Genomic DNA, 25,254 nt, shown 5'->3' on the forward strand with positions numbered 1-25,254 from the left:
TGCCATGAAATGGATGCCATTTGAGTTTTGTTGAAATTTGTATTCGAAGGCACGAGAAAGGCGTCATCACCACTAGGTGAATTAATTAGGGTTTTATTATTGAATTCCGTTAGGCGCAAAACAAACAAAAATCATCATTACCATATAGGTGTATGCTCAATTTTGCGATTGACTTTACAGCCAGTTGAAATTCGCGAATACGAAAGTAAATGACACGGGGAACATTTTGTTTTCTTGCGGGATTTCTTATGAGCGCATGAGTGAAAAAAAAATCCAAAAATCTTACCTCACTGTCTTACGGAAAATCCCCTTGATAGTTCCCAACCATATATGGCACGGTGCGTGCCAACAGTTTTGTGAAAACTGTTTCCAGAAACGGTCGTTGGTGATGCGTGGCCGAAAACGAAACCGGTTGGCGGATTCAATTGATTTTGATTTTTGCACTACTTAGTTTAGCAGTGAGATATTCCAATATTACAAATAAGTATTCATCAGCCTATGCCAGGGGAAATAATTTTTGGTTTTTGTGGCAAATAAATGTGTTGATTTTAGTGAAAACAGTACTTAATTTCTGTTTTTGTTTTTATTTGCATTACACGTTTTTGGTCAGATTGAATTGAAATAAATAGTGGCATTCCCAGTGAGACAAAATAATTGGTTCATGTTTTTCTTCATTTCTTAGTTTTTTTCAGTGGAATTGATTGAGTACGGTGAAGAACTTATTCTTTGCATCTCTTCACTTATAACAGAACAGGAGAAACATACTAGGGTAATTCGCTAATTGTTGAACACTACCCAAATGTTGAACAGTTTCTGAATATTTTAATATAAATCTAACTTAAGTAATTTTCATCCAACGTAAACGTAAGATGTAGATGCATATACATGTGGGTCACGATATTGCTCTAATTAAGTTACAAAATTATACATATTTAACGTCAAAAAAATTGATTGAAAATTTTGTACCGCTGATGACACGAAAACTGCACTTTTCTTAAGCTTAATTTTAAGAAATTGCTTTTACGAAATAAACTTTGCGGACAAATCGACCACAAATATCAAAGGCACACCATAGTTACAAGAACTGGAAGGATGTCATTAACAGTTTAACATTGTTTAAAATCACATTTTCATTGTAATTTAATTTGAAAAAATATTTTTCTTATCACACTATCATTATGAATCCATGATCCAATTGTTGAACACTGGCATAACCTACGATGTTAGCATGACTGCTAGAATTTTTTTTCACTTTACCTAACCGTGCATTTTATGGGGTTTCAAGGGCGTTCCAGGGATGTTCTAGGGGTGTACCAGTGGGCTTCAGAAAGATTCCAGTGGTTTTCAATGGGTTTCAAGGGCGTTCCAGAGGTGTTCAAGAGGAATTGAGAGTGTTAAGGGGCTCCCAGGAGTATTTAAAGGCATTCCAGGAGGCTCAGGAGCAACCTATGGGTTTTCAAGGGATTTCAGGATCGTCCCATGAGTGTTCTTGGGGGTTGAGTAAGTCCCATGGGTTTCTAGGAGAGTTTCAGGGGCTTTTAAAGGCCTACTTTTCTTCTATCGTTTTCGCTTCTAATCAAATCAAAGCCATTTTTGCATCTAGTCATGTTTAAAACAATTTCAGTCCAGTAGAGCTCTCTTCAAATGAGCGATCCCTTGTCATTTAAATGAATTGTCACTAGCTCGGACTAGCTGGGCACAAAACACGAAAAACCTGAAAAAAAATCCGCCAGAGTGAAAAAAATATCGGATGTCGGGTCAAAGTCGGGTCAAATTTTCTCAAATGTTGGACCACTGTTGGACTAACATCGGATAACTGTTGGGTCTATGTTGGGTTTGATGGCCAAAATTAAAACAGGTGAATGATAGGTTGATGTCGGGTTATACGTCATCAATTACGAACAAAGCTTCAACCGTTCAACAATTGGCGAGAACCGTTCAACATTAGGATGAGCTAGCTTAAGGAAGCGTTCAACATTTGGGTTACAGACTTCCCATACAAATGTTATATTTTCTCTTAGAAAATGGAATTTAAGGGAATACAAATTCAATGGGCAGTATAAGGGATAAGTAGATCTAGACGATCACTGGATATTTTTCAACTGAAGTGGAACTATGCACGGAAAAACAAATGAAAACCAAAATGCCGGTACTAACCGTTCAACAATTGGCGAATTACCCTATACGTAAGTATTTCTTAATGACGCCATCGTTTTTTAATCCCAGGAATATATAAAAAGATATCTTTTTCTTTCCCATGTTCACCACTCTGCTTATGTGTTCAAAATACTTAAACTGATTTCGGACAGCTGAAACAAAAACTCGAACTTGCTATTCAAGTTTCATAACTTATGACGGGGATTTCTGTGACTACCGTTCATCCCTAGTTTGTATCGACAAAGAATGATTAAATTTCAAACTGTGATACTCCCTGAAAAGTAATCGTGCGAAGGTCATAGAAACAGAATTACGAAATTTAGCCTAAACGTATAAGACTCTCATGAGTATTGTTTATGAATAATGTGAAAAAAGATGACAACTGCAATAAATAGGACTAGTATAACCTACATTATGGAACCATTTTTAAGCTCAAAATATCCGTCATAAATATAGACTCACAAAAAGTATTGCAACAATATTGCATCATCATGACTTATCTCGAGATCTCTAAACCCAGAACACCTACAAAAATGTCGCCTTCAGAAAAGTTTTTGATTTTGGGCTTCTGTATAACTTTACTGAAGACAGAATCTTCGCAAGTCCTCAGGTTTTGGAGATATCGAGGTGAGTCGATGAGATGCACTATTGTTGCAATACTTTCTGCGTGTCTATACTTTTGATGGGTAGTTTAAATGATTTCACTAGCTCATACATATTTGAACTCTCATTAGATGCGGTATTAACTGTGTATTATGATTGTATTCCCAACATTTGCGATTGGTATTACATAAAATCATATGTTCGAGCGACCAAGTCCGTATAGCAAAATCTATGTTTTATTTGCTTTTATCTGTAATCCATAACATGTAATTAGTTCGTAATTTTCCCTTCATATTGTAATGCCTACTCACAATCTTGGTATTCGCCCTAGCTCAGATTACGCTTTCTCTCGGTTCCTCTTTGCTTAAAGTGTTCCAGCTGTTATTTGCACACATACATATATCGTGAAAAGCACTAAATTACAATAAGATCTGTTATTTAACCTTCAATCGTCGCTACTTATAATTCAATTACGGCCGACGTTGTTTCGCGGGATGTGTATAGTTGGATCAGTAATCAGAACGGTGTATCCTAGACTGTTTCGCCCATGCAAATACATAAAATAAGATGGTGAGGATGCTCACTTCGAATTCATATTAGCTACTTACAATTAAATTATCATGGGATCAAATAAACTTGAAAAAAACCCTAATTAATCCACCTAGCGGTGATGGCGCCTTTCTCGTGCCTTCGAAAACACATTTCAACAAAACTCAAGTGACATGTAGATGAATATTGCACTTTTATACGTTAAAAAATCCAATACATGGCACCAGTAATCATATCGTTTATGTAGCTTTGATGTTTGCGCCAATATGTCTTAAGGACATATATGAGCGAATCCAGAGATGGCCGTCACAATGGCTGCCTTGCAAATACCGAAAGCATGGATCTCGTCATCTAAACGACAAACAGAGCTGAAAAAGCAATGAGTAGCCTTGCTCACTCGTGATAAACATTGAGTAGCATTTTCGTTTTCGTACGTTTTGTGGATGACGAGATCGGTGCTCTCAAAAATGCGAGTCAAAAATGCACCTGGACGCTCTCCCATTTCACCATAACAAAAAGCCACTATCTTGAACTTTGAGCCGCAATTTTGGATTTAGATCCGCCATCTTGACTATTCTGGTCTTTATTTTTAGACTCCACATTTCTTCCCCATACCAGATATACCCATATTGCATGGTTTTAGAGCACAGAACTCCACCAAGCCACCATCTGGTCACCATTTTTGGGAGTCCACAAATCGTCCCTATATCAAATATACCCATATGACACAGATTTAGAGCTTAAAACGCCATTAAACAGCCACCATCTTGAATTTGGAGCCGTCAAATTGGTGTTTGGGCCACCATTTTGCATATTGCGGTCCTTATTTTTGACTCAAGACATCTTCCCCATACCAAATATACCCATATTACATGCAGTTAGGGTCTAAAACTGCTTTAAACAGCCACCATCTTGAATTTGGAGCCGCCATTTTGGAATTTAGATCTCCCTCTTTGATATTGTGGTCGCCATTTTTGGACTCCGAATATCTTCCTTATGCCAAATATACCCATTTTTCATAGTTTTAGGGCCCAAAACTCCATTAAACAGCCTCCATCTTGATTTGAAGCCGCCATTTTGAATTTTAGACCGCTATCTTGGATATTCAGGTTGCCATTTTTGAACTCCGGACATTTTTCCCATACAAAATATACCCTTCTTGCATGGATTTGGGGCCTAAAACTCCGTTATACAGCTTCCATCTTGAATTTTGAACCACCATTTTGTATTTTAGATCGCTATCTTGGATATTCAGGTTGCCATTTTTGAACTCCGGACATCTTGCCCATACAAAATATACTCTTATTGCATGGTTTTTGAGCCAAAAACTCCACTAAACAACCGCCATCTTGAATTTGGAGCCGCCATCTTGGATTTTAGACCGCCATACCAAATGTACCCATATTGCATGGTTTAAGGGTCTTAAACATCCTCCATCTTGAATTTGAAGGCGCCATCTTGTATTTTAGAACGCCATCTTGAATGTTCAGGTCGCCATTTTTGGACACCGGACATCTATCCCATACAAAATATACCCTTATTTCATGGTTTAGAGCCTAAAACTCCGTTATACAGACCATCTTCCCCATACAAAATATACCCATGTTACATGGTTTTAGTGAATAAAGCTCCATAAAACAGCTGTTATCTTCAATTAGAGGCGCCATCTTGGATTTTAGACCGCCATCTTGGATATTATGGTCGCCATTATTGGACTCCAAACATCTTCCCCATACAAATTATACCCATATTGCATGGTATTAGAGCCTAAAACTCCGTTATACAGCCGCCATCTTGAATTTTTATTTTTTTTTTTTTTTTTTTATTTATTTGATTTATTAATATCCATGTAGAGTAAGGTGTTTTCCTTATAAATTTCTACATTCGGTGAAGAATAACCACGTTTTTTTTCACAAGAAAAATAAAAAAAATCATCATAACTTTTAAGTAACTAATAACTAATGTTTTGTTCCTAATTTCCTTCATTGAACCAATCGATGCACTCTTTCCGGAATCTACCGTATGAATTAATTGTTTTAATATCAGCGGAAAGTTGATTCCAAAACTCAATTGCACGAACAAAGAAAGAGTCTCCATAATGTGAGGAGGAATACTGCGGAAATGTGTAGTTTCTGACTCTTGTACTCCGAAACGAAAGCAATTTATCGGAAAGGTATTTTGGACCATTTTTAGAAATTTTTAACAAACTTAAACAACATCTTAATTTAATAAAATTGTTTAAAGAGCATCCTAGAATCTCGTGTTGTAAATGTGAAACACTAGAGTATCTAGAAACATTAAAAGCCCAGCGAATACATGAATTCAATGCCACACGAAGTCTACGAAACGCTATACTTGAAGCATTCATAATCAGCTCAATACCATATAGAAAGTGCGGAAGCAGTAATGATTTTATTAGCTCAATTTTAATTGCTCTGGATACCATACCGCCCGTTAATTTTAAATGACGCAAACCAGAATAAATTTTGCAGCATTGATTGTTTATATGAGAGTCCCACTCTAGATTTGACTGGAAAACTACACCAAGATTAGAAGCCTTAACAACATAGTCTAATTTATCATTTTGTACAAAAATATCTGGTAATGATTGAGGTCCACCACGTCGATTGAAGTACATGACTTTATTTTTTGCAGTATTGATCGGCAGGAGATTACTGCTGGACCAATCGACCACATTTCGCAAATCAATATTTATAAGCCTGGCAACGGTTTGTAAAGAATCAGTCATGGAGCATATGTACAGCTGAACGTCGTCGGCGAAAATATGGATCATACAGTGTTCCAACACCGCAGGAAGATCATTAATAAATAATGAGAATAAGAGAGGCCCAAGAACCGAACCTTGTGGTACACCAGATATAATATGAATTTCGTTCGATAACTCTCCATTTGCACTCACAACTTGAGTGCGACAACTAAGGTAAGACGAAATTAAAGTAACTGCGCTACGTGAAAAGTAAAAATTTTGTGACAGCTTTCTCAGCAACTTAGAATGTGAAACCCGATCAAAAGCTTTCGAGAAATCTATTAGAAGAAGTAAAGCTACTCCTTTTTTGTCAATGACTCGGTGAATATCGTCATGTACTTTTAAAAGTGCTGTTGACGATTTTCAGGGCGCCTGTTTTCGTACCAACAGAACTAGGATGAAAAACTGAGTACTACGTTTTGAAGGATTACCCAAGAGCTTTCATTTGATATGTGACCCAAATGCGCCAACTTAAAGCTTTCAAAAAAAATTTTTTTTTCTCGGGGTATCATTTTACCCCATATTTTTAGTCTAAAAAGAAGTCTTATCGCAAATTATGACAACGTTATTTAACTTTCAAGGGGTTTAATTCAATAATAATTCAACAGAGAAATGATGAATAAGGAATGCAATTATAGGATTTTTTTTTCATTTGGGGAAAGTAGGGTAAAACGGACTAACTCAACCTCCTTTCGAAATAACGTTGCTACGATGTTCTCTGATCGGACTCGAATTTTCAGAGCTCTTTATTCTATTCAAGATTTTTTTTTTGGAAAAATTGTGAATAGATGCTTTATCACATTTTTTTTTGTTTCTTGAGAGGATAACTGGGTAAACCATTTCTCAGAAAAAAAAATGTTGAAAATAATCAAAATTTCAAAACTTACAAATGCTTTGGTAAAACTTGGCGAAATTTCATGAAATTAGAAAAAAATTCTTAATTTTTATTGCTTATTCAAATGAGCAAGTCTGACAACATTTTGACGTCGAGAAATGTCACAGATAAGCACGTGGTGTGTGATACACCGGATTCTTTCTCGATTTTTTTTTTGACATGCATCTCCGGTTCAATTTTCTCTCTTTTTTTTCTCGTGAAAGTTGCAGAAATGCACAATGGTCCACGAAAAAGATTTACGAGGAAAGATGCATTCAGCGCCTTCAAATGATTTTTTGGACAAATATGGTCTTCTACAAAGTTGTTCCCAAAAATGAGGCCTTCTTTTCAATGTACATAAAAATTAGGGTGGTCCATATTTTCAAAGAAATTGGGAACCAAACTTTTTTATTTGCAAGAATAACTATATACATTCTTCGAGAAAGTTGTAGATCTATCAATTTTGAGCAAGTTTCCTGAAGACACTTTTTATGTAGTTTTAAAATTGACCGATCTAGATATATTTTTCTGAATAAGCTTAGGGTGGTTCAAGAAAAATCGGTTTTCCGGCGGTAACTGTTTCAGTTTCGATTTTTCATCAAAGTCACACAAGAAACACTTGTAGAGCATAGTTTTTTGAAAAGGTGTTATGACGGGTTGGGGCAATCATAAAAAATATCTTTTGCCCGCATTCAGAAGAAGAAACGTTGTTATAAAACATATCAAAAAATTAGAGGGTTTTTTTTGTAACTCAAGTGAAAAATACTTGAAAAGTGCCTATTTTTTCTAGATAATCATCAATAACTTTTGAACGGAATGACGTAGCAATATTCTCAGCGAACGAAAATGTGCTTTTTTTGGAAGATGTCAAAGTGGTTCTTACGCGATTTAGACGAGAAATTTTAAACAAAAAAGATAAAGCACTAAAACGATTTGTTGTAGCGTCACCCTTTATTTTTATCTTTTTTTGTTTCAAATTTCACATCAAAGCTGTCTAAGAACCATTTTTAGAACTCAAAAATAACGCACATTTTGGTGCGCTGGGAATGTTGCTTCGCCATTCCGTTAAAAATATATTGATGATTTTCTAGAAAAAAATAGGCACTTTTCAAGTATTTTTCACACACCAGTCGGTCATATTACCTTTTTAAAAAAAATTGATTTAGGAAAAACACCTGTAACTATTGAACCAAAGGAGATAAAGACCATTTCAGCACATGAAACGACGCGTTTTCAAATGCTCTACAAGTGTTTCTTGGGCGACTTTGATGAAAAATCGAAACTGAAAAAGTTAACGCCAGAAAACCGGTTTTTCTTGAACCACCCTAAGCTTATTCAGAAAAACATATCTAGATCGGTCAATTTCAAAGCTACATGAAAAGTGTCTTCAAGAAACTTGCTCAAAATTGATAGATCTACAACTTTCTCGATAATGTATACAGTTATTCTAGCAAATAAAAAAGTTTGGTTCCCAATTTCTTTGAAAATATGGACCACCCTAATTTTTATGTACATTGAAAAGAGGGCCTTATTTTTGGGAACAACTTTGTAGAAGACCATATTTGTCCAAAAAATCATTTGAAGGCGCTAAATGCATCTTTCCTCGAAAATCTTTTTCATGGACCATTGTGCACTGCAGCAACTTTCACGAGAAAAAAAATAGAGAAAATTGAACCGGAGATGCATGTCAAAAGAAAAATCGAGAAAGAATCTGGTGAATCACACACCACGTGCTAATCTGTGACATTTCTCGACATCAAAATGTTGTCAGCTTGCTCATTTGAATAAGCAATAAAAATTAAGAATTTTTTTCTAATTTCATGAAATTTCGCCAAGTTTTACCAAAGCATTTGTAGGTTTTGAAATTTTTATTATTTTCAACATTTTTTTTCTGAGAATTGTTTTACCCCGTTATCCTCTCAAGAAAAAATAATTATATGTGATAAAGCATCTATTCTTGAATAGAATAAAGAGCTCGGAAAATTCGAGTCCGATCAGAGAACATCGTTGCAACGATATTTCGAAAGGAGGTTGAGTTAGTCCGTTTAACCCTACTTTCCCCAATGAAAAAAAATCCTATAATTGCATTTCTTAGTCATCATTTCTCTGTTGAATTATTATTGAAGAAAACCCCACGAAAGTTAAATAACGTTGTCATAATTTGCGATAAGACTTCTTTTTAGACAGCTAAAAATATGGGGTAAAATTATACCCCGAGAAAAAAAATTTTTTTTTTGAAAGTTCTTAAGTTGGCGCATCTGGGTCACATATCAAATGAAAACTCTTGGGTAATCCTTCAAAACGTACTACTCAGTTTTTCATCCTAGTTCTGTTGGTACGAAAACAGGCGCCCTGAAAATCGTCAAGAAAAATATGAAAATAACCTATTTATTTAAATTAAATATCAAAGAATATCCAATGCTTGGCTTAAATGGAAGTGCCATAGGAGTAGAGTGTCCATGCAAAATTTCAGCTGAATCCGTTAACTTTTGCGGAAGTTATTGCGATTTTAGTGATTTTACCTATTTTTAGACATGAAATCTTTGAGGGCTATTTTACCCCACTTACCCCTAACGGAAAAATCTGAAAATCGGCCAGATATCATCTTTTATATGGAAAACCATACCCTGAAAATTTCAGCTCAATCGGAGCACATCGATACAAGAAGGGGTTGCGGCTCTCGCGAACTGGCTCTTAACTATCAGTTCCTTACTATTTGCTAACAGAAGATCAATCAACGAGCTTCCGTCAGAATGGAAATGGGTCGGTACTTCATTAAGACACTCCAAACCAAAGCTTTCTATCGTATTTTTAAAACGTGTAGTTTTTGGACAAAACTTTAACAAGTCAGTATTGAAATCACCAGTGAGTATTGTGCTAGTATAGTTTAGAGACAACTCTGAAAGTTTCTCTTCTAACATGGAAGAACAGTCTGAATCGGGAGGAGAATAGAAAGTTCCGACCAGAAACTTATCGTCATTGATACGCACTTCTACAAATAGATACTCAGTGCGATCCATTGGAATAGGGTCAGCGTACAAATCTGACGCAGCAATAATCTTACAATTAAGATCGGACTTATAATAAACACATAATCCGCCACCTCTGCTATATTTGCGATCGTTTCGAAGTAATTTGTAGCCATCCATTGAAATTATGTTATCCGAAACGCTATCCGTTAACCATGTTAAGCATTCATAACAGCACGAGGAATTATGGAGAAACTTTCATTTGGACGTGCAAGAGGATTGAACAAATCAATCGCCATCAAAAATGAGCATATTAATGCAGCAGCATAGAGGCATCAACTGGTAAAACAATGAGGAAATAGGAACTAAACTAAACTTCATGAAATAATACATATACATTTTCATCTACATCTACAAGTGGTTATTCGATTTGTGGATTGATTGAAGTTCTCATTCAGTGGCACCGCAGCAGTTAGCCACCCCAACAGCAACAGCAAGCAACAACAATAGCAGGAACAGCAGCAGCAAAAGCAGCTTCCTCGTCCATCCATGTTAGGTAAACTTTTAGGAAGGAAGGAATCAAGGAAAACTAGGGATCTGAAACAATGGAAGAAGTGAAGGAACAAGAAAAGCTATAAGGAAAGGTTTTTTTTTATTTAGACTTTCAGGAACGGAGGGAATCATGGAGATTCTGAAGAAAGGGGTTCATGGAAAATAAGGTAGGAAAATGAAAATACAAGGAAAGGTAAAGATCGTTATCCAAAGGATTGTAATTGATCCGGCGAATTGACGGGTTGTGCCGGGGAATCCGGCTTGGATTTGACAAAGATGACTCCATCCTTAGTGAACACGCTGGAAATCTTCCCTTCCTTCTTCAGTTTGATAGCTGCACCATTGGCACGTCTTGCAGAATCAGTGAGGTTTTCATTCAAGAAAATTCTTCTATCGACGCCAAATCCAAGAGCAAGTAGGTTGAGATTCCTTGTCGAAAGATAGCGATGGAAAAACTCGTCTCTCGATGCTTTGAAGGCAAACTGCATCAGGATTGGTGGTGTTGTTCCAGGAGCAATTGGCGTTCGTGCCAACCGCTTAGTGAAGACCAAGGGAACATTTTCATCTGTGTATCCAACGGCAAGTGCTACCTTGTGCAGGAACTCATCCGTTGATTCAGAGACAGTGTAGGGCACTCCAGTCAGCAACAGGTCACGGGATTTTTCCTGTCTCCTAATAGCTTCCCGGTTTTCATTCACATCTCGTTGTGTAACAGTGAATGAGTCCTTCAGATCTCGGAATTGTTGAACACAATCAGCCTTCAGTGCCTTCACGTCAGTTCGTAGAGTGGTTATCTCGTTGACCAATGTGCTGTTGAATCCGTCAATCTTCTGTTCAATTTTCACATTTCCTTCTTCGATCATTAGCTTCATCCGATCGAAAAGATCATCAATGGACAGCGGCTGGTCCGTAGATTTGTGAAGATCATCCTTCGATCCCCTCTCGGATTTGTCTTGATTCGATGAAAGTAGTGTTTGTGACTCTTTGCCCATCTTGGAAGCAGTAGTGCGAGTTGTTCTGTTTGTGTTCATTCGAGTGAGTGCCTTCACAATGGAGAGGTAAAACGCTTCGTAGATGAACCCAAACGTTGTTCCAATTCAATATGGCACCGGCAAAAGCTAATTTCAGCCGACGATTTGGAACTATTTTAGCACAGTTTTCCGAAAACAAACTCCTCTACCTTCACCAACGTACGATAGATGGACTAATAAAGAAACAATCACTGCTATATCATACCGGGATGGGGCGTATTACGTAGTAAAAACTTCAATTTCCACGCACAATAACAACTCACTCGCTGTATCTGAGCATCCCTTCAGAAACTTTTGAGCCGCCATTTTGTATTTTAGACCGCCATCTTGAATTTCGGACCGACATCGTAGAATTTTCGGTATCCTGTGTTAATATTCGCACAAAATTTGTCAACCTTTAGCATGGTTACAAAAATCGCCGCAGTTTGATGTGTCGCATGATGGGGCTTGGTCGGGGACTTGGTTCAGTTTTATAAGTGGCCAGTTCTACCGGTGCTGGTCAGAATCACTCAAATGGCCATAACTCCGGAACGCCTTGACCGATCCGGACCAAACAATGCGGTAAAATTCCGGTTCGATTCGAGCTATAATCCGAAAAATCGGTCAATGGGAAGTGGCTCAATTCGTCGAACTGAGTTGATTGGTATATGTGCCTTGACCCTCCGAGCCTTCTATCGAAAATTCGTTTTTTGAGTGAATATATAGCCTTTCAGTACACTTTGGCATACGAGAAAGGCAAAAATGATTCGTACAGAAAAAATCGGGGAATCTCCTGATTAATCAAATTTACAACTTTTCAAAAATGACTTGTATGTATGCCTTGTACAGGGGATAGACAAAATGATCGGGACAGGCAAAATTTTCACTTTTCAAAAAATGTTTAATTAGCTGTAACTATTCGAAAAGTGCATCAAATATTCTCAAATTTTTACTGTAAGTTCTTCAACTAGTTGTGTATCAGTGGACAAAATTTGGGAAAGATCGGACAATTCTTCACGAAGTTATAAATATTTTTGAAAATGGTAAAATTATCCGATAGTCAACTTTGAGCTGTTATATCTCCGGATTCCATTAACCGAATGTAATGATATTTTGACCATTAATGACTTATATAATGAGCTATGAAAAACCATTGACTTAACTAAGTATTTTTAACACGGAAGAAAATAATAACGATTAGATCATTTTTCTAATAAAACACCAAATTATCTAAAACATCAACATCGTTTCAAAATTCAAGATGCAAATTATAGTTCATTTAGTTTCCCTCTAATTGACTTATATATAAATGCGTTTTGAAGGAAAGTAACAACATAGCCGCCAATAAATTGAAAAATTAATGGGATGCAGAATAAAAATAGACCAATTTAGTAAAAAATCGTGAAAAAAATTAAATCGCTATAACTTTTTCGCTTGTTAAAAATTACAAGTTAAATCAAATGTTTTCCAGAGTTCATTATATAAGTCATGAATGGTCAAAATTTCATTGCAATCGGTTCATTGAATCCGGAGGTATAACAGCTCAAAATGGGCTATCGGATAATTTTATCTTTTTCAAAAATCTTTATAACTTCGTGAAGAATTGTCCGATCTTTTCCAAATTTTGTCCACTGATACACAACTAGTTGAAGAACTAACAGTAAAAATTTGAGAATATTCGATGTACTTTTCGAAAAGTTACAGCTAGTTGAACAATTTTTGTAAAGTGAAAATTTTGCCTGTCCCGATCATTTTGTCTATCCCCTGTATACCGCATGTCGTCTAATTAAAGGAAATTTTCAATTATGCTTTTCATTAACAACAGCTTTGCATAACTTTAAAAGCATCCCTTTTCCTGCATTAGCAAAGCAGTGAATGTTTTGCAAAACAAAACATTCTGCTTGGTTTGACAGAAGTGACCGAGGGATTCATCAGTAAAACATTTGCATCAAAATACTCTGTTTGCTTTCATGTTCAATATTGTAGTTTTTACAATCCTGTTCGACGCCGACGGGTCGGTCAGTTACATTGACTTAAAAACAAAGCAGAAATATGTTAATTTCCACAAGAGTCGCCATAAAACACTGGATTGTTAAATCAAACAGAATTTCACATGGATTTTAAATTAGCAAATCTGTTTGAAACTATAATAATTCACATATTTTCAAAAGAATTTCAATGTGTAAACTGAACAAACGTTATTTTAGTTTCAATGTGAACGCTTTTCTGTCCGTGAAGGTGAAGCTCTCAAAAAAAAAATATTTCAATATCATGTAAAATTATCATTGAAATTATTTCTTTCTATTTTTCATACATTTTTCATACAATGTCCTTAAAAATCTGCACAACGGTGATACATTTTAGCATCAACCTCTTTGACATGTTAGACCAGTGCGCCGCAAGACTGGCGGCTTTCGCTACTTGGGTTTAGCATGTGCAAGGCAACAAGGCCAGGTCAGTAAGCCAACTTGTTTTTGCAGATCTGCTATGACTTGGTCCTTTGTGGCGAGTGGAGCCTTACTTACATGATGAAAACTGAGAATTCAACAGTGAACATTAATAGGAAATGCCAGGATCTCACGTTGGCGATCCTGCCATGCTGATGGCAATAGTGTACTGGTTGATTTCGGCGATTCGTTAAAATGAAAATTTGCAGTGGATTTTGTTCTTGCTAGTGATGGGAAAAGAGAACCTGAATTCGGGATAATCTACCCTGGACCTGTATTTACTATCAATAATCGATGGACATTGGATCAATAATGATTGTGATGTAACCATTGGTTTGTTTCTCGCACTGGTGAATGAATATTGACTGTTAAAGTTGCTTGAGCATAAATGAACAACATGCTGGCTTTATTGCGGACTTCTTGTTGCTCTCCAGCTTGGTTTGAAAACCTCTATAAGAGCAATCATAACGGCGGCCACCCATTTTGACTTATATCTTTCCACACTATGATGAGCCTGAACGCTCTAGCTACGCCGATAATCATTCACCGTTTTCTCTTCTTCCACAGATTATTACAAAATATCTCCTCCGCAAATTGCATTTGTCATGGAATTCCTCAAATCGGAAACGTCGTCGAAACAAAATATTCAAAAGGAGATCAACGTTATTTTGCTAGGTGAAACTGGTTCAGGGAAATCAACACTGATAAACTATTTCACAAATTATTTCCATAACGGTACACTGGAGAATTTGAAAATTGCCATTCCCACGAAGCACCATGTGGCAACCGAGGATCTGAAGCACCACGAATACAACGTTCAGGATACTTCAAAAAGCAAAACTCGAGCATGTGCTGTATATAATTTCAGAAAAGAGGACACGATATACAACTTCATAGACACGCCAGGGCTCAGTGATACCGAAGGGTTGATACAGGATGACTTCAACATTGAGCAAATTTTGGGTGCTGCTGAGCAGAGCGGAGTGCTGACAGCAATCATCCTCGTTATAAATGGAACGCAAGCCCGAGCCACAGTAACACTACGCAACACGTTGTGTCTAGTGAAAAGCTCAATACCAGACGTCCTCCTGCAGAACCTCATCGTTGTTCTAACAAACTGTTTTGCTGCTTCCGCCAACTTCGAAATGGTGCATTTGAAACCTTGGACTGTTCCTGAGGCGAATGTTTTCCACATGAACAACTGTGCGCTCAGTCGACCACTAGCACTATGGGTGAAAAACATACACATGAAGACATATTTGGAAAAAGAATGGCAATGCTCAATGGAAACCATCGAAAAATTGATCCATAACTTGACGCAACTTGGCGGAAAAACGACCGAAGCTTTCACACAAATGCGCATGAAAAGAGACAAGATTAAATCTCAGCTGCATAGCATCTTGCTGGATGTGAAGAAATTCCAGGTTCTTCAAAACGAACTAGATGTTATGAAAATCACACAAAAAAATATATCCACTGATATTGAAAAATATTCCGACTACAAGCGAACAAAAGAAGTTGAAATCACGGAATTTGAGCAATGTGGTTATTACAGTACAATCTGCTCTGTATGCTCGAATGCGTGCTGTTATAATGGGGACACTGTCAGTCCATTCCAAATAATTCTTGGAATGATCCTGAATGAATTTCCGATGCTTAACAGGGCATACAACTTCATAAATTTATTTTCATCTTCTGTTGAACCGCTTTGTAAATGCAACCATCCCCTCCACAAACACTACAATGCCAACGTTCGGCCAGTCAAGAGAACCAAAACCGTCGAAGAAATTCTTCAAGATGTGAAAAACGCCTATGATCAGAACGTGAGCAAAAATGAGGAAATACAGTTTAAAATCGGTAACCTGGACAGCGACATCGCTGCCGTAAAAGATGCTCTCGATGAAAAAACAGCAGAAATTCCGAAATGCTGCCGCGAGCTCAAGATGCTCTGCTCGCAGTTCAACTTTGTGGACGAGCTGCAGGGTATCTTTGACATCATGGAGAGAGATGCCCGTACGCTTACCTCGATGGTGGTAAGGGCCGATGCCGAGAAAAGAATTAGAAACGTGAAACACGTAGTCGATACGCTGACAAGCGCTGAGAAGAGTGGCTAGAACGCGAAAGATTTTACGGTTGGCGAAACAAACGCATTGGTCTAATAAATGTTAATGCGGTTGGAGATTATTTCTGAATTACATTTTTTTACTTATTATGGTTGTCTGGTATGCATACAATATTATGAAAAACTTATATCTAGAAGGTACATGTTGTTGTTTATTGACAAATTGAGAAACTAATCGTCGCTAATATGCGAGGTGTGGGAAATCGGCATACAGTATGCAGTGGGGGTACTTTGGCACCAGCGCTTTTTTTTTTCTCGCGCACTGTCTGGGTTAAAGTCCTTTCCTAACGCATTAATGTTTACATAACGGTCCTAGATCTAATTTTTCTATATCACACACAATAGCTTCAAAATGGCTTATAAATACTTAAGCACTTATTTTTGTTTACTTCTTGAAGTCAAAATGTATTATGAAAATTAAATAAACGGGAAATGCCTTTCCGAACGGAACTACAGTTGTTGGAAATTCAAGACTACGTAATCTCCTTCAGTGTATGGTGAGTTCCGAGCTCCCCTTAGCTCATACATATAAGCATTTAGCATGTAAGCAGTTGTTCAGTTGTTAGGAGGGTCGCGACCCGAGAAAATCCAGATTTGCCCGAGAGTTCCCCTGCTGAATTTTGCACCTTTGGTCGACGATAATCTCGGCAGAGAAATTTCCCCGAAAGCGGCCCCGTTTACGACCCGTTTAACCCGCTCCGTCATCGCTTGAAGCCTGAAGGAATAGTGCCTATCCCGTATCGTCTATGTGACACCCCGATTGTCCAACAGCGTCCCTAATATAAGCTAGTTACGAGTCAGTCAAAAACTGCACAGCGTAACAAAAATTTACTTTTTGTCTGTCTCAAGAGCAAACTTATGTGTCTCCGAAGGATTTTGGACCGCTGAATCCGAATCCGGGCTCAGATTTGCTCTAACACGTCACAACTTTGAGCTATACCTCAATTTATAGGGCAAAATATGCGATTTTGGGCTTTTTGACAGCAAGCCATTAAGCAAGGAAATATTTTTTTTAAGCAATCAAAAGGTTAACTGGTCAATTAACATCTAAATTAACGACTCATGCAAAATATTTCGTTTTACCTAATCAAATTTGATAGTTTTAAGCGATTTATGTTAGGTACGATATTTCCCATACAAGTCACCCTCCAAAAGTTGCATGCAAGTTTTCATACTAACTTAAAATGCTAAAATCTATCAAATTTGATTAAGTTAAACGAAATATTTTGCATGAGTCGTTAATTCAGATGTTAATTGACTAATAAACCTTTTGATTGCATAAAAAAAATATTTCCTTGCTTAATGGCTTGCTGTAAAAAAAGCCCAAAATCGCATATTTTGCCCTATAAATTGAGGTATAGCTCAAAATTGTGACGTGTTAGAGCAAATCTGAGACCGGATTCGGATTCAGCGGCCCAAAATCCTTCGGAGTCACATAAGTTTGCTTTTGAGACAAAAATATGTTGCGCTGTGCTGTTTATTTCTGGTAGTGTGTGTATGATACAAAGGTGTAGTATTCAAATTCACTGCATCTCAGCGGTTTCACTGTGCGCTCAGAACGTCTTACACGAGTTGTCGCTGCTGCACTTTCTCGGGGCGTATCCATCTACGAATGTTGGACCTTGGATCACGGTGGCCTCCGTCTGTGTCTCGCTCCGGGTATCATCAGGATCGTTTTCCACGGGATGTCTTGTTTTTTGCAAACTGTCTTCCATTTTGTCACTTCCACGTAGCATGCGTAGATGATGGGTGTCCCTTCGTAATGTTCTCTCGCCATCGGTCACCAGATACGAACGATTTCCATCAAACTGTTTCACTATTGCTCCAGGTGCACCTCTGCGTGATGCTCGATCATGAATGAGTATTCTCTCCCGCTCGGCGAATTTTGGCGGTTCAACGGTTCCTCAGTCAGCATACTCTTTCTGGATCTCTCGTTCACGCTCTAGTAGTTGCTGAACATTCACCGATACTCTTGGCCTTAGTGCTTTTTTTTTCCTTCCACTTCTAAACCATAGGGGGATAAATCTGCTCATCAGACACCCTAACGAAAGGTTAGGGTAAAAAAAAAAAAGACACGGACACGTTTAATGCTTCCAGTGAGCTATTCGCTCTTTGAAGGAAGCACGACACTAGACAACGGACTAGCATGCAACGCCCAGTGGCACAGCCGAAAACTATTCCTGACAGCTGCGGTGGGAATCGAACCCACGCCCCTTAGCACGATGCGACTAAATGCTTGGTGACACTAGCCGCACGGCCACGAAGCCACACAGTAGTATGGGGTAGTGTGGGGTTAAGGCCGTCTTCTACAATGCCGGTAGAAGCCAGGACTACTCTCTCCTCGACCCACTAAAACACATTCCTATGGTCGCCAAACCCTACGTCTCTCCGGAACCACCAAGAAGGTATTGCTTCAGAGAGGGGCTAGTGCATATCGCACCCTCAAGGTTAGCTGCCGTAGCCTAGCAGCAACGAACATCGATGACTCGCTCTGGAGAGTCCATCACGGTAGCGTGCTGGCGCTTAGCCAGTTTCCCGAGTGGTCCTCGCCACTCCCTTTGTCCTCGGAAGGCGGGCAGGGTCAACACCGCCCGCGCCCTACTGCTGAGCGGACATCAAGAACTGATGCCCACGTGCAACCCGATCTGACCTGCCCGTAAGGAAGGGTATCACTACCCTTCAGGCCCTATCAGATGCATCCGTAGGTTGCAGACAGCAGGATCTCACCTACCCCGACCCTTGCCGGGGACCCCTTTCCAACCGCGGGCTCGGATCCAACCCAGTAGACTGACGCCACGACAGCACCGCTACCGGAACTTCCTCTCCGCGGCCACTTAATCGCTGTAAGGGTCGATCTCGACCGCAGGGCACCGGTATGACCTACGAAGCCGACTTCGAACCCCTGGACCACCTCTTGTACTGCATCTGAACTAGTCATTCTCCGAGTCCACGCGCCACCTCCTCTGTAGCTCCCAGACGATATGGGTGATAGCCGTTGAAACGGCATTCCAGCTAATCTCATCCCTACACATTCTCTGGACCAAGTTGTCCGGAGTTGTGTCCTCCCCGCATGTGGCAAGCATGCGGTCACGCATTGTGCGAAAACGCGGGCACACGAACAAAACGTGTTCCGCCGTTTCCTCTAAACCATTGCACACTGGGCATTCGGGAGAATCCGAATGCCCGAAACGGTGTAGATACTGTCGGAAGCAACCATGACCTGTAAGGACCTGTGTCAGGTGGAATGTAACTTCCCCATGGCGCCTCTTAATCCAACTATCTACCCTCGGTATCAACCTATGGGTCCACCTTCCTTTGGTGGAACTGTCCTACACGCGCTGCCATTTGACCATAGAGGCCATCCTGACAGTCTTGCGTATGCCTCTTGTGCCGCGCATTTCGAAGCACTCCATGTCCTCACTGATAAGAATGCTGATAGGCACCATACCAGTAATGACACAGAGAGCGTCGTGTGACACGGTACGGTACGCGCTTGCAACCCTCAGACACATAAGCCTGTAAGTACTTTCCAGCTTCCGTCGGTAGCATTCAGTACTTAGCGCGGTACCCCACGCCGGGCCGCCATACCTCAGTATGGACGTAGCAACACTAGCCAAAAGCTTGCGCTTACTGGCGTACACCGCTGAGCTATTGGACATCATCCGGGACAGTGCCGCAATAGCTGTGGAGGCTCTTTTACAGGCATAATCGACGTGGCTACCGAAGGTAAGCTTGTCGTCGATCATCACGCCCAAGTGCTTGACAGAGCGCTTCGACAGGATAGTGCACTCTCCTACACTGATCTCCGTCTGCTGCGCCGACTGCATGTTGTTAACAACCGTCACCTCTGTCTTGTGGTGAGCCAGCTCCAGTTTCCTGGACCGTATCCACGCCTCCACAACCTTGATCGAGTGGTTGGTAGTCAACTTTACCTCCTCGATCGTTTCACCGTAGACTTCGAGCGTAATATCGTCGGCAAATCCGACAATCACCACTCCCACTGGGTACTCTAACCTCAACACCTCGTCGTACATGACATTCCATAACACCGCACCCAGGATGGAACCTTGCGGGACTCCTGAGGTTATGTGAAAGCACTTCCGACCCACCTCCGTGTCGTAAACTAGTACGCGATTCTGGAAGTAGCTTCCGAGAATCTTGTACAAGTACTCCGGTATCCCCAGACGCAAGAGCGCATCGGCAATAGCAGCCCAACTGGCGCTATTAAATGCATTCCTTACATCCAGAGTCACTACCCCGCAGAAGCGAATTCCCCTCCTCTTAGGCTCGAGTGCTTTCTCGGCGGTTTTTGTAACCGACAAGATAGCGTCTACGGTGGACCTCCCCTTCCGGAAGCCATACTGGTTGCTCGAGAGACCATTTACGCCCTCAGTGAACTTCAACATTCTATTGAGGATGATCTTTTCGAGCACCTTCCCCGCCGTGTCAATCAAGCATATTGGTCTATATGCCGACGGGTCTCCGGGTGGTTTCCCCGCCTTTGGCAATAGTACCAGGCTCTGCCTCTTCCAAGCTTCTGGGAAAACTCCCTCGTCCAGGCATTTCTGCAACTCCCTCGTCCAGCTTCTGCAATAGCTACTTTTAAGGCCAGGTTCGGAACTCCGTCCGGACCTGGGGCCTTACCTACGCTAAGGGACTTAGCTATCCCCGCAAGTTCCACATCGGTGACCCTTTCCTCATCGCCAGCCCCAGTCCGCGGCTGTCCTACGAAAGGAGGCCAAGGACTAGGATCATGACGCGGAAAAAGTCCTCCAATGATCCCCTCCAACATCTCTGGAGATTGCTCTGTAGGAGCCATCACACCTCTCGTCTTGGCCATAACGATCCTGTAGGCGTCACCCCACGGGTTCGTATTGGCACTCTGACAGAGACCCTTAAAGCAGGCCTTTTTGCTTGCTCTTATCTCGGTCTTGAGCGCGGCTTTTACAGCGGCGAACACCACCCGCCGTTCGTTTCGCTCTTCCTCTGATCGTGCTCGCTGCATCCGCCGCCTAGCCCGTAGGCAGGCGCGGCGCAGGTCCGCAATCGCGTCGGTCCACCAGTAAGCCGGTGGCCTCCCATTTCTAGGGTGGACTCGCCTAGGCATGGTCGCATCACACGCACGTGAGAGCACCGCTACCAGCTCGTCGCCGTCTAAACCGATTAAGTTTCGCTCACGGCGGAGCGCTTCCCTAAATACCTCTTCGTCGAAGTATGATGTCTTCCACCTGCGAGGGCTTGGCCTTGGCCTAGCCGCCTCCTCATCTATCCGCTGTCTGCTGTTGCTGTAGTCGATACTGTAGCGAACCGCCAGGTGGTAGCTGTGAGTGTTGCCATCATCTACTCTCCAGTTCGGACTACTTGTTAGGCCAGGACTACAAAAGGTCACGTCAATAATTGACTCCGCTCCGTTTCGACTATAGGTACTCTTGGTACCGACGCTAGCCAAGTCGACATCTAAGATGGCCAGTGTTTCTAGCAGGATCTGACCCCGCTGGTTCGTGAAACGACTTCCCCATTCCATGGCCCAGGCATTAAAGTCACCCGCTATTACCACCGGCCTTCGCCCTGTTAGCACGGTCGTTAAGCGGTCAAGCATCTGCGTGAACTGCTCGGTCGGCCACCGCGGAGGCGTATAACAGCTAGAGAAGAAGAAGAAGACCCCGTTCACTTTGGCGACCACATAGCCCTCATAGGTAATAGACACCAACTCCTGAACGGGGTATTTACCCGTCGTCCATATCGCCACCATTTTTCTGGTCCCATCCCCAAGTAACACACATGTTATATTAAAGTTACGACAGCGCAAATTTTGGTTGTATAGAAGTTTATTTTACGTTATTTCAACACAATGTTAGAATTACGTAAAATAAACTTCTATACAACCAAAACTTGCGCTGTCGTAACTCTATTATAACATGTGTGTTGCTTGGGTCCGCGACCCATTTGCCGTTGCCGGCGGGTACTCAGTATGGGTCCGATATGATGGCGATATCCGTCTCCCACTCAGAAACCACCTGACAAAGCAGTTGCTGAGCCGCATCACAGTGGTTCAGGTTCAGCTGCGTTACCTGCACTGTGATTTGTTGTTCACTGCGGCTTTCCCGGGCACCTTGGACCACCCATCGGGTGTCTGTTGTTCGAGGATTTCCCGGTACAGATCATGCAGATGGGCGGACTCGTGCAGCTTTGGGCCTTATGACCTTCAGCGCCGCATCGCCTGCACAGTTTGTGCCTTTAGGGGCCTCTGCAGTCCCACGACTTGTGTCCTGGTTCCAGACACCTGAAGCAAACCTCTGGTGGCTCGTGGAATGTCAGGTGACATACACACCAACCCACCTTTATGCTCCCTACTTTAACGGACTTTTTGACGTCCGCCACAGGTAGCTGAACCAAAGCTATCTGTGTTCCTGCTGGCCCTTTCCGTAGCTTAACGGCTGCGGCGGCCACCTGTACATCGCACTGTTGCCGCAGTGCCGTGACGAGCTCTTCCACTTCGGTGATCTCATCAATGTCCTTGACCTTCAGAGTCGCCTCATGTGTCAGAGCCCTCACCTGCACACCCTCACCAAGGACCTCTTCTGCCAGCCTTTTATAGGCGGCGCCCTTGTGCTCCTTCTGGCGCTTCAGCTCCAGGATCATCTCGCCATTACCAGTACGTCTAATACTGCGTACGTCGGCTCCAAGACCCTCAAGCTTGGCGTCGCTTCGCATCATCTTCAAGACGTCCGAGTACTTGGACTGTTCCGTCTTGATGACGATCGCGCCGCCTTTCTCGCGCTTGGCGCCTGCCCTCCTACGCCTTGGCTTGGCGTCCTGCGCTTCTACCTGCGGATTCGCCTTCTTCTTCCTCTTCCACTCTACCTTCGTCCAAGGGGGGTCCTCCCCTTGGATCGCCCTGCTCTGTGGCTGTTGAGGGCCCACCAGCGGTCGCAACCTCTTGTTCCCATCGTTCCGGGACGGGCCAGCCTTTTCAGGCCCACCCTTCCCAGCTTTCCGGGAACCCTGGCTGGGGTCCGACCTTCCGGCATTATTACCGACTTTCGGGGTAATGATTCGCCTGGCCTTGCGGGCACCGCCAGACAGCTCCTCGCCTGACGGTTGCCTCGCTCGCTTCTGCGATTGCTTGCCCCGTTTGTCGCTAGCAGTCGCTTCCGCCTTATTCGGACTTCCTGCGAAGGAGAAGGCCTCCGTTTGGGTAAACTTCGGCACTTTCTCAATTGCAGGCTCCGCTGCTGCAGCAGTCGATGATTTTGCCAAGCTGCTGCTCAGCCCTCTTTATTGCGGACCGTCCTTTGGATTCTCGGTTGACGGCCCTCAACAACCACGCTCCGTCCATAACCTGCACCGGCTGGCTTGCCGGGAAGTGGACTGGAGCACCCACGCTTGAGCTACGTCCGCAACTCCCAGCGCCTATCTCCTCACTTCTCCTTGTCGAAGATCGCATCAACCCGCTTCTTGCGAAGGGGTTGATCGCACCGCTACTTTCACCTAAATTTTGAATTTTTGAATTTTTGCTCATTTTTTCATCCCACGAGTTGCACGGGAAAGAATGTCCACCACGCCAGAGCCCTGCATTAACGCGGTAAGGGACAGTTTACTGTGGGGGATGCCCAGGTACCCCACAGGCTCCGTTAAAGATCGAGCATCTTTTTCACCCCCTCGATCACTCATTCCTCAGCACGGGTCGCTTGACACCTTGAATTGGAGTTAGTAGTCCTATTCTTAGCCGGCGACTACGCAGCTGACTTAGTGCTTGTTAGGGCGAGAATGCGTGGTTGTATGGGATTCGTAGCGTACTCTTTGGAGCAGATCGCAAATTCCGTTGGTGGGTGCGAAAACAGCTTTAAGCTGGAATTTTATTAGTTCATAAGTACAAATTCTTAGTTAACAAATATTTCACTAAATAATACTTACAAAATTCGGTGTTCAGCTTCAATTAGAAAAATTTTACAACTCATGACATTTTCTTAACTCGTAACATTTCATCTCCTGTGATAATAGGTTTAAGGTTGGAATAGTAAATTGCATGTACAGCTTAAGACTTACTGTGATACGATTCTGTGATATTAGACTAATTCTTACTAGTAAATTAGGCAAATGAAGAACTTGACAACTAGCTGTAAGTAGATTTAAATAGTTAGAAATCAACTCAATGTTTAAGGCCGAAAATATCAAATTACTTTAGCATGACTGTGCACTCCACTATCTGGAATCGGAATCACTATATCTTTTCTATTTACTCATCTCGCACATGACATATTCTTCTATTACAAAAGATCATCAATCATGAGAGGCAGTGCTGCCAGCAACAGTGCTTCCAACGGCATCGGCATATTTGGACGTACCAATCGGCCCATGAGACGCTCAATGGGCGAAGGTAAGGAGCTGCTACGGGATCTCCAGTTAGCCTAGTGGTTAAGGCTACGGATCGCCAATCCCGAGACGGCGGGATCGATTCCCGTTCTGGTCAGGAAAATTTTCTCGACCCCCCCATTGTGCTTGCCTCACAATATACAAATTTCATGCAATGGCAGGCAAAGAAGGCCCGTCAATTAATAACTGTGGAAATGCTTAAAAAACACTAAGTTATAGCGAGGCAGGCCAAGTCCCGGTGGAGACGTAGAGCCATAAAGAAGAAGAAGAATAAGAAGAAGAAGAAGAAGAAGAAGAAGAAGAAGAAGAAGAAGAAGGAGCTGCTACGAGGTGTATTTCTTATGTGAAGCAAAGACAGTTGTATGTCCGATTGATCATTACTGCACTCCTTTAGCATTAATTTGGCCACTTGCACGTCCGTTTGCGTTTTTTTTTTGTGTTGCTTCGCTGATGACGCTGACAAATCGTGTAAGTTTCCACCATCTTCTGGATGTCGTTTCTCATGCCTATCCAGAACACCACTTGCTTCGCCCTACAGCTCTGAATTCCTTCATGACCGCTGTGTATCTTGGCCAGCATTGCCTTCTGCAGCGGCTGAGGAATTAGTACCTGGTTCGACTGCCATCTCGTCTCAAAAGTTCCAGTACAGTAGACGTTCGATAACTGCAACATGTTTACGTTTCACTTAGCGAATAAAATTCGATAACTGCAATGACTGACAGACGTCAAAGAACTGTCAGTTGCTGCAGAATGCAGTCAATGTGCATACGAAAAACAGCGAAAAACATCGCACTGCAACAAAAGTGCATGCGAAAAATATCGCATTGC

The 25,254-nt window shown here is 41.5% G+C and overlaps 1 protein-coding gene across 9 annotated transcripts in view; it reads left to right on the plus strand.

Annotated features, from left to right (window-relative positions):
• Positions 1 to 16,185, plus strand: part of LOC109402241 (uncharacterized) — a 127,799-nt gene extending 111,614 nt beyond the window's left edge. For all 9 annotated transcript variants that reach the window (XM_062845231.1, XM_062845235.1, XM_062845238.1 and 6 more), the window contains one exon: positions 14,496 to 16,185. In XM_062845231.1, coding sequence (XP_062701215.1) covers positions 14,496 to 16,042 — 1,547 coding nt within the window. In that variant the 3' untranslated portion in view covers positions 16,043 to 16,185. The remainder of the gene's footprint in view (positions 1 to 14,495) is intronic.
• The last annotated feature ends 9,069 nt before the right edge of the window (positions 16,186 to 25,254 follow it).

The sequence above is a fragment of the Aedes albopictus genome, chromosome 1 (genome assembly GCF_035046485.1).
Source record: "Aedes albopictus strain Foshan chromosome 1, AalbF5, whole genome shotgun sequence".
NCBI classification, from domain to species: domain Eukaryota; kingdom Metazoa; phylum Arthropoda; class Insecta; order Diptera; family Culicidae; genus Aedes; species Aedes albopictus.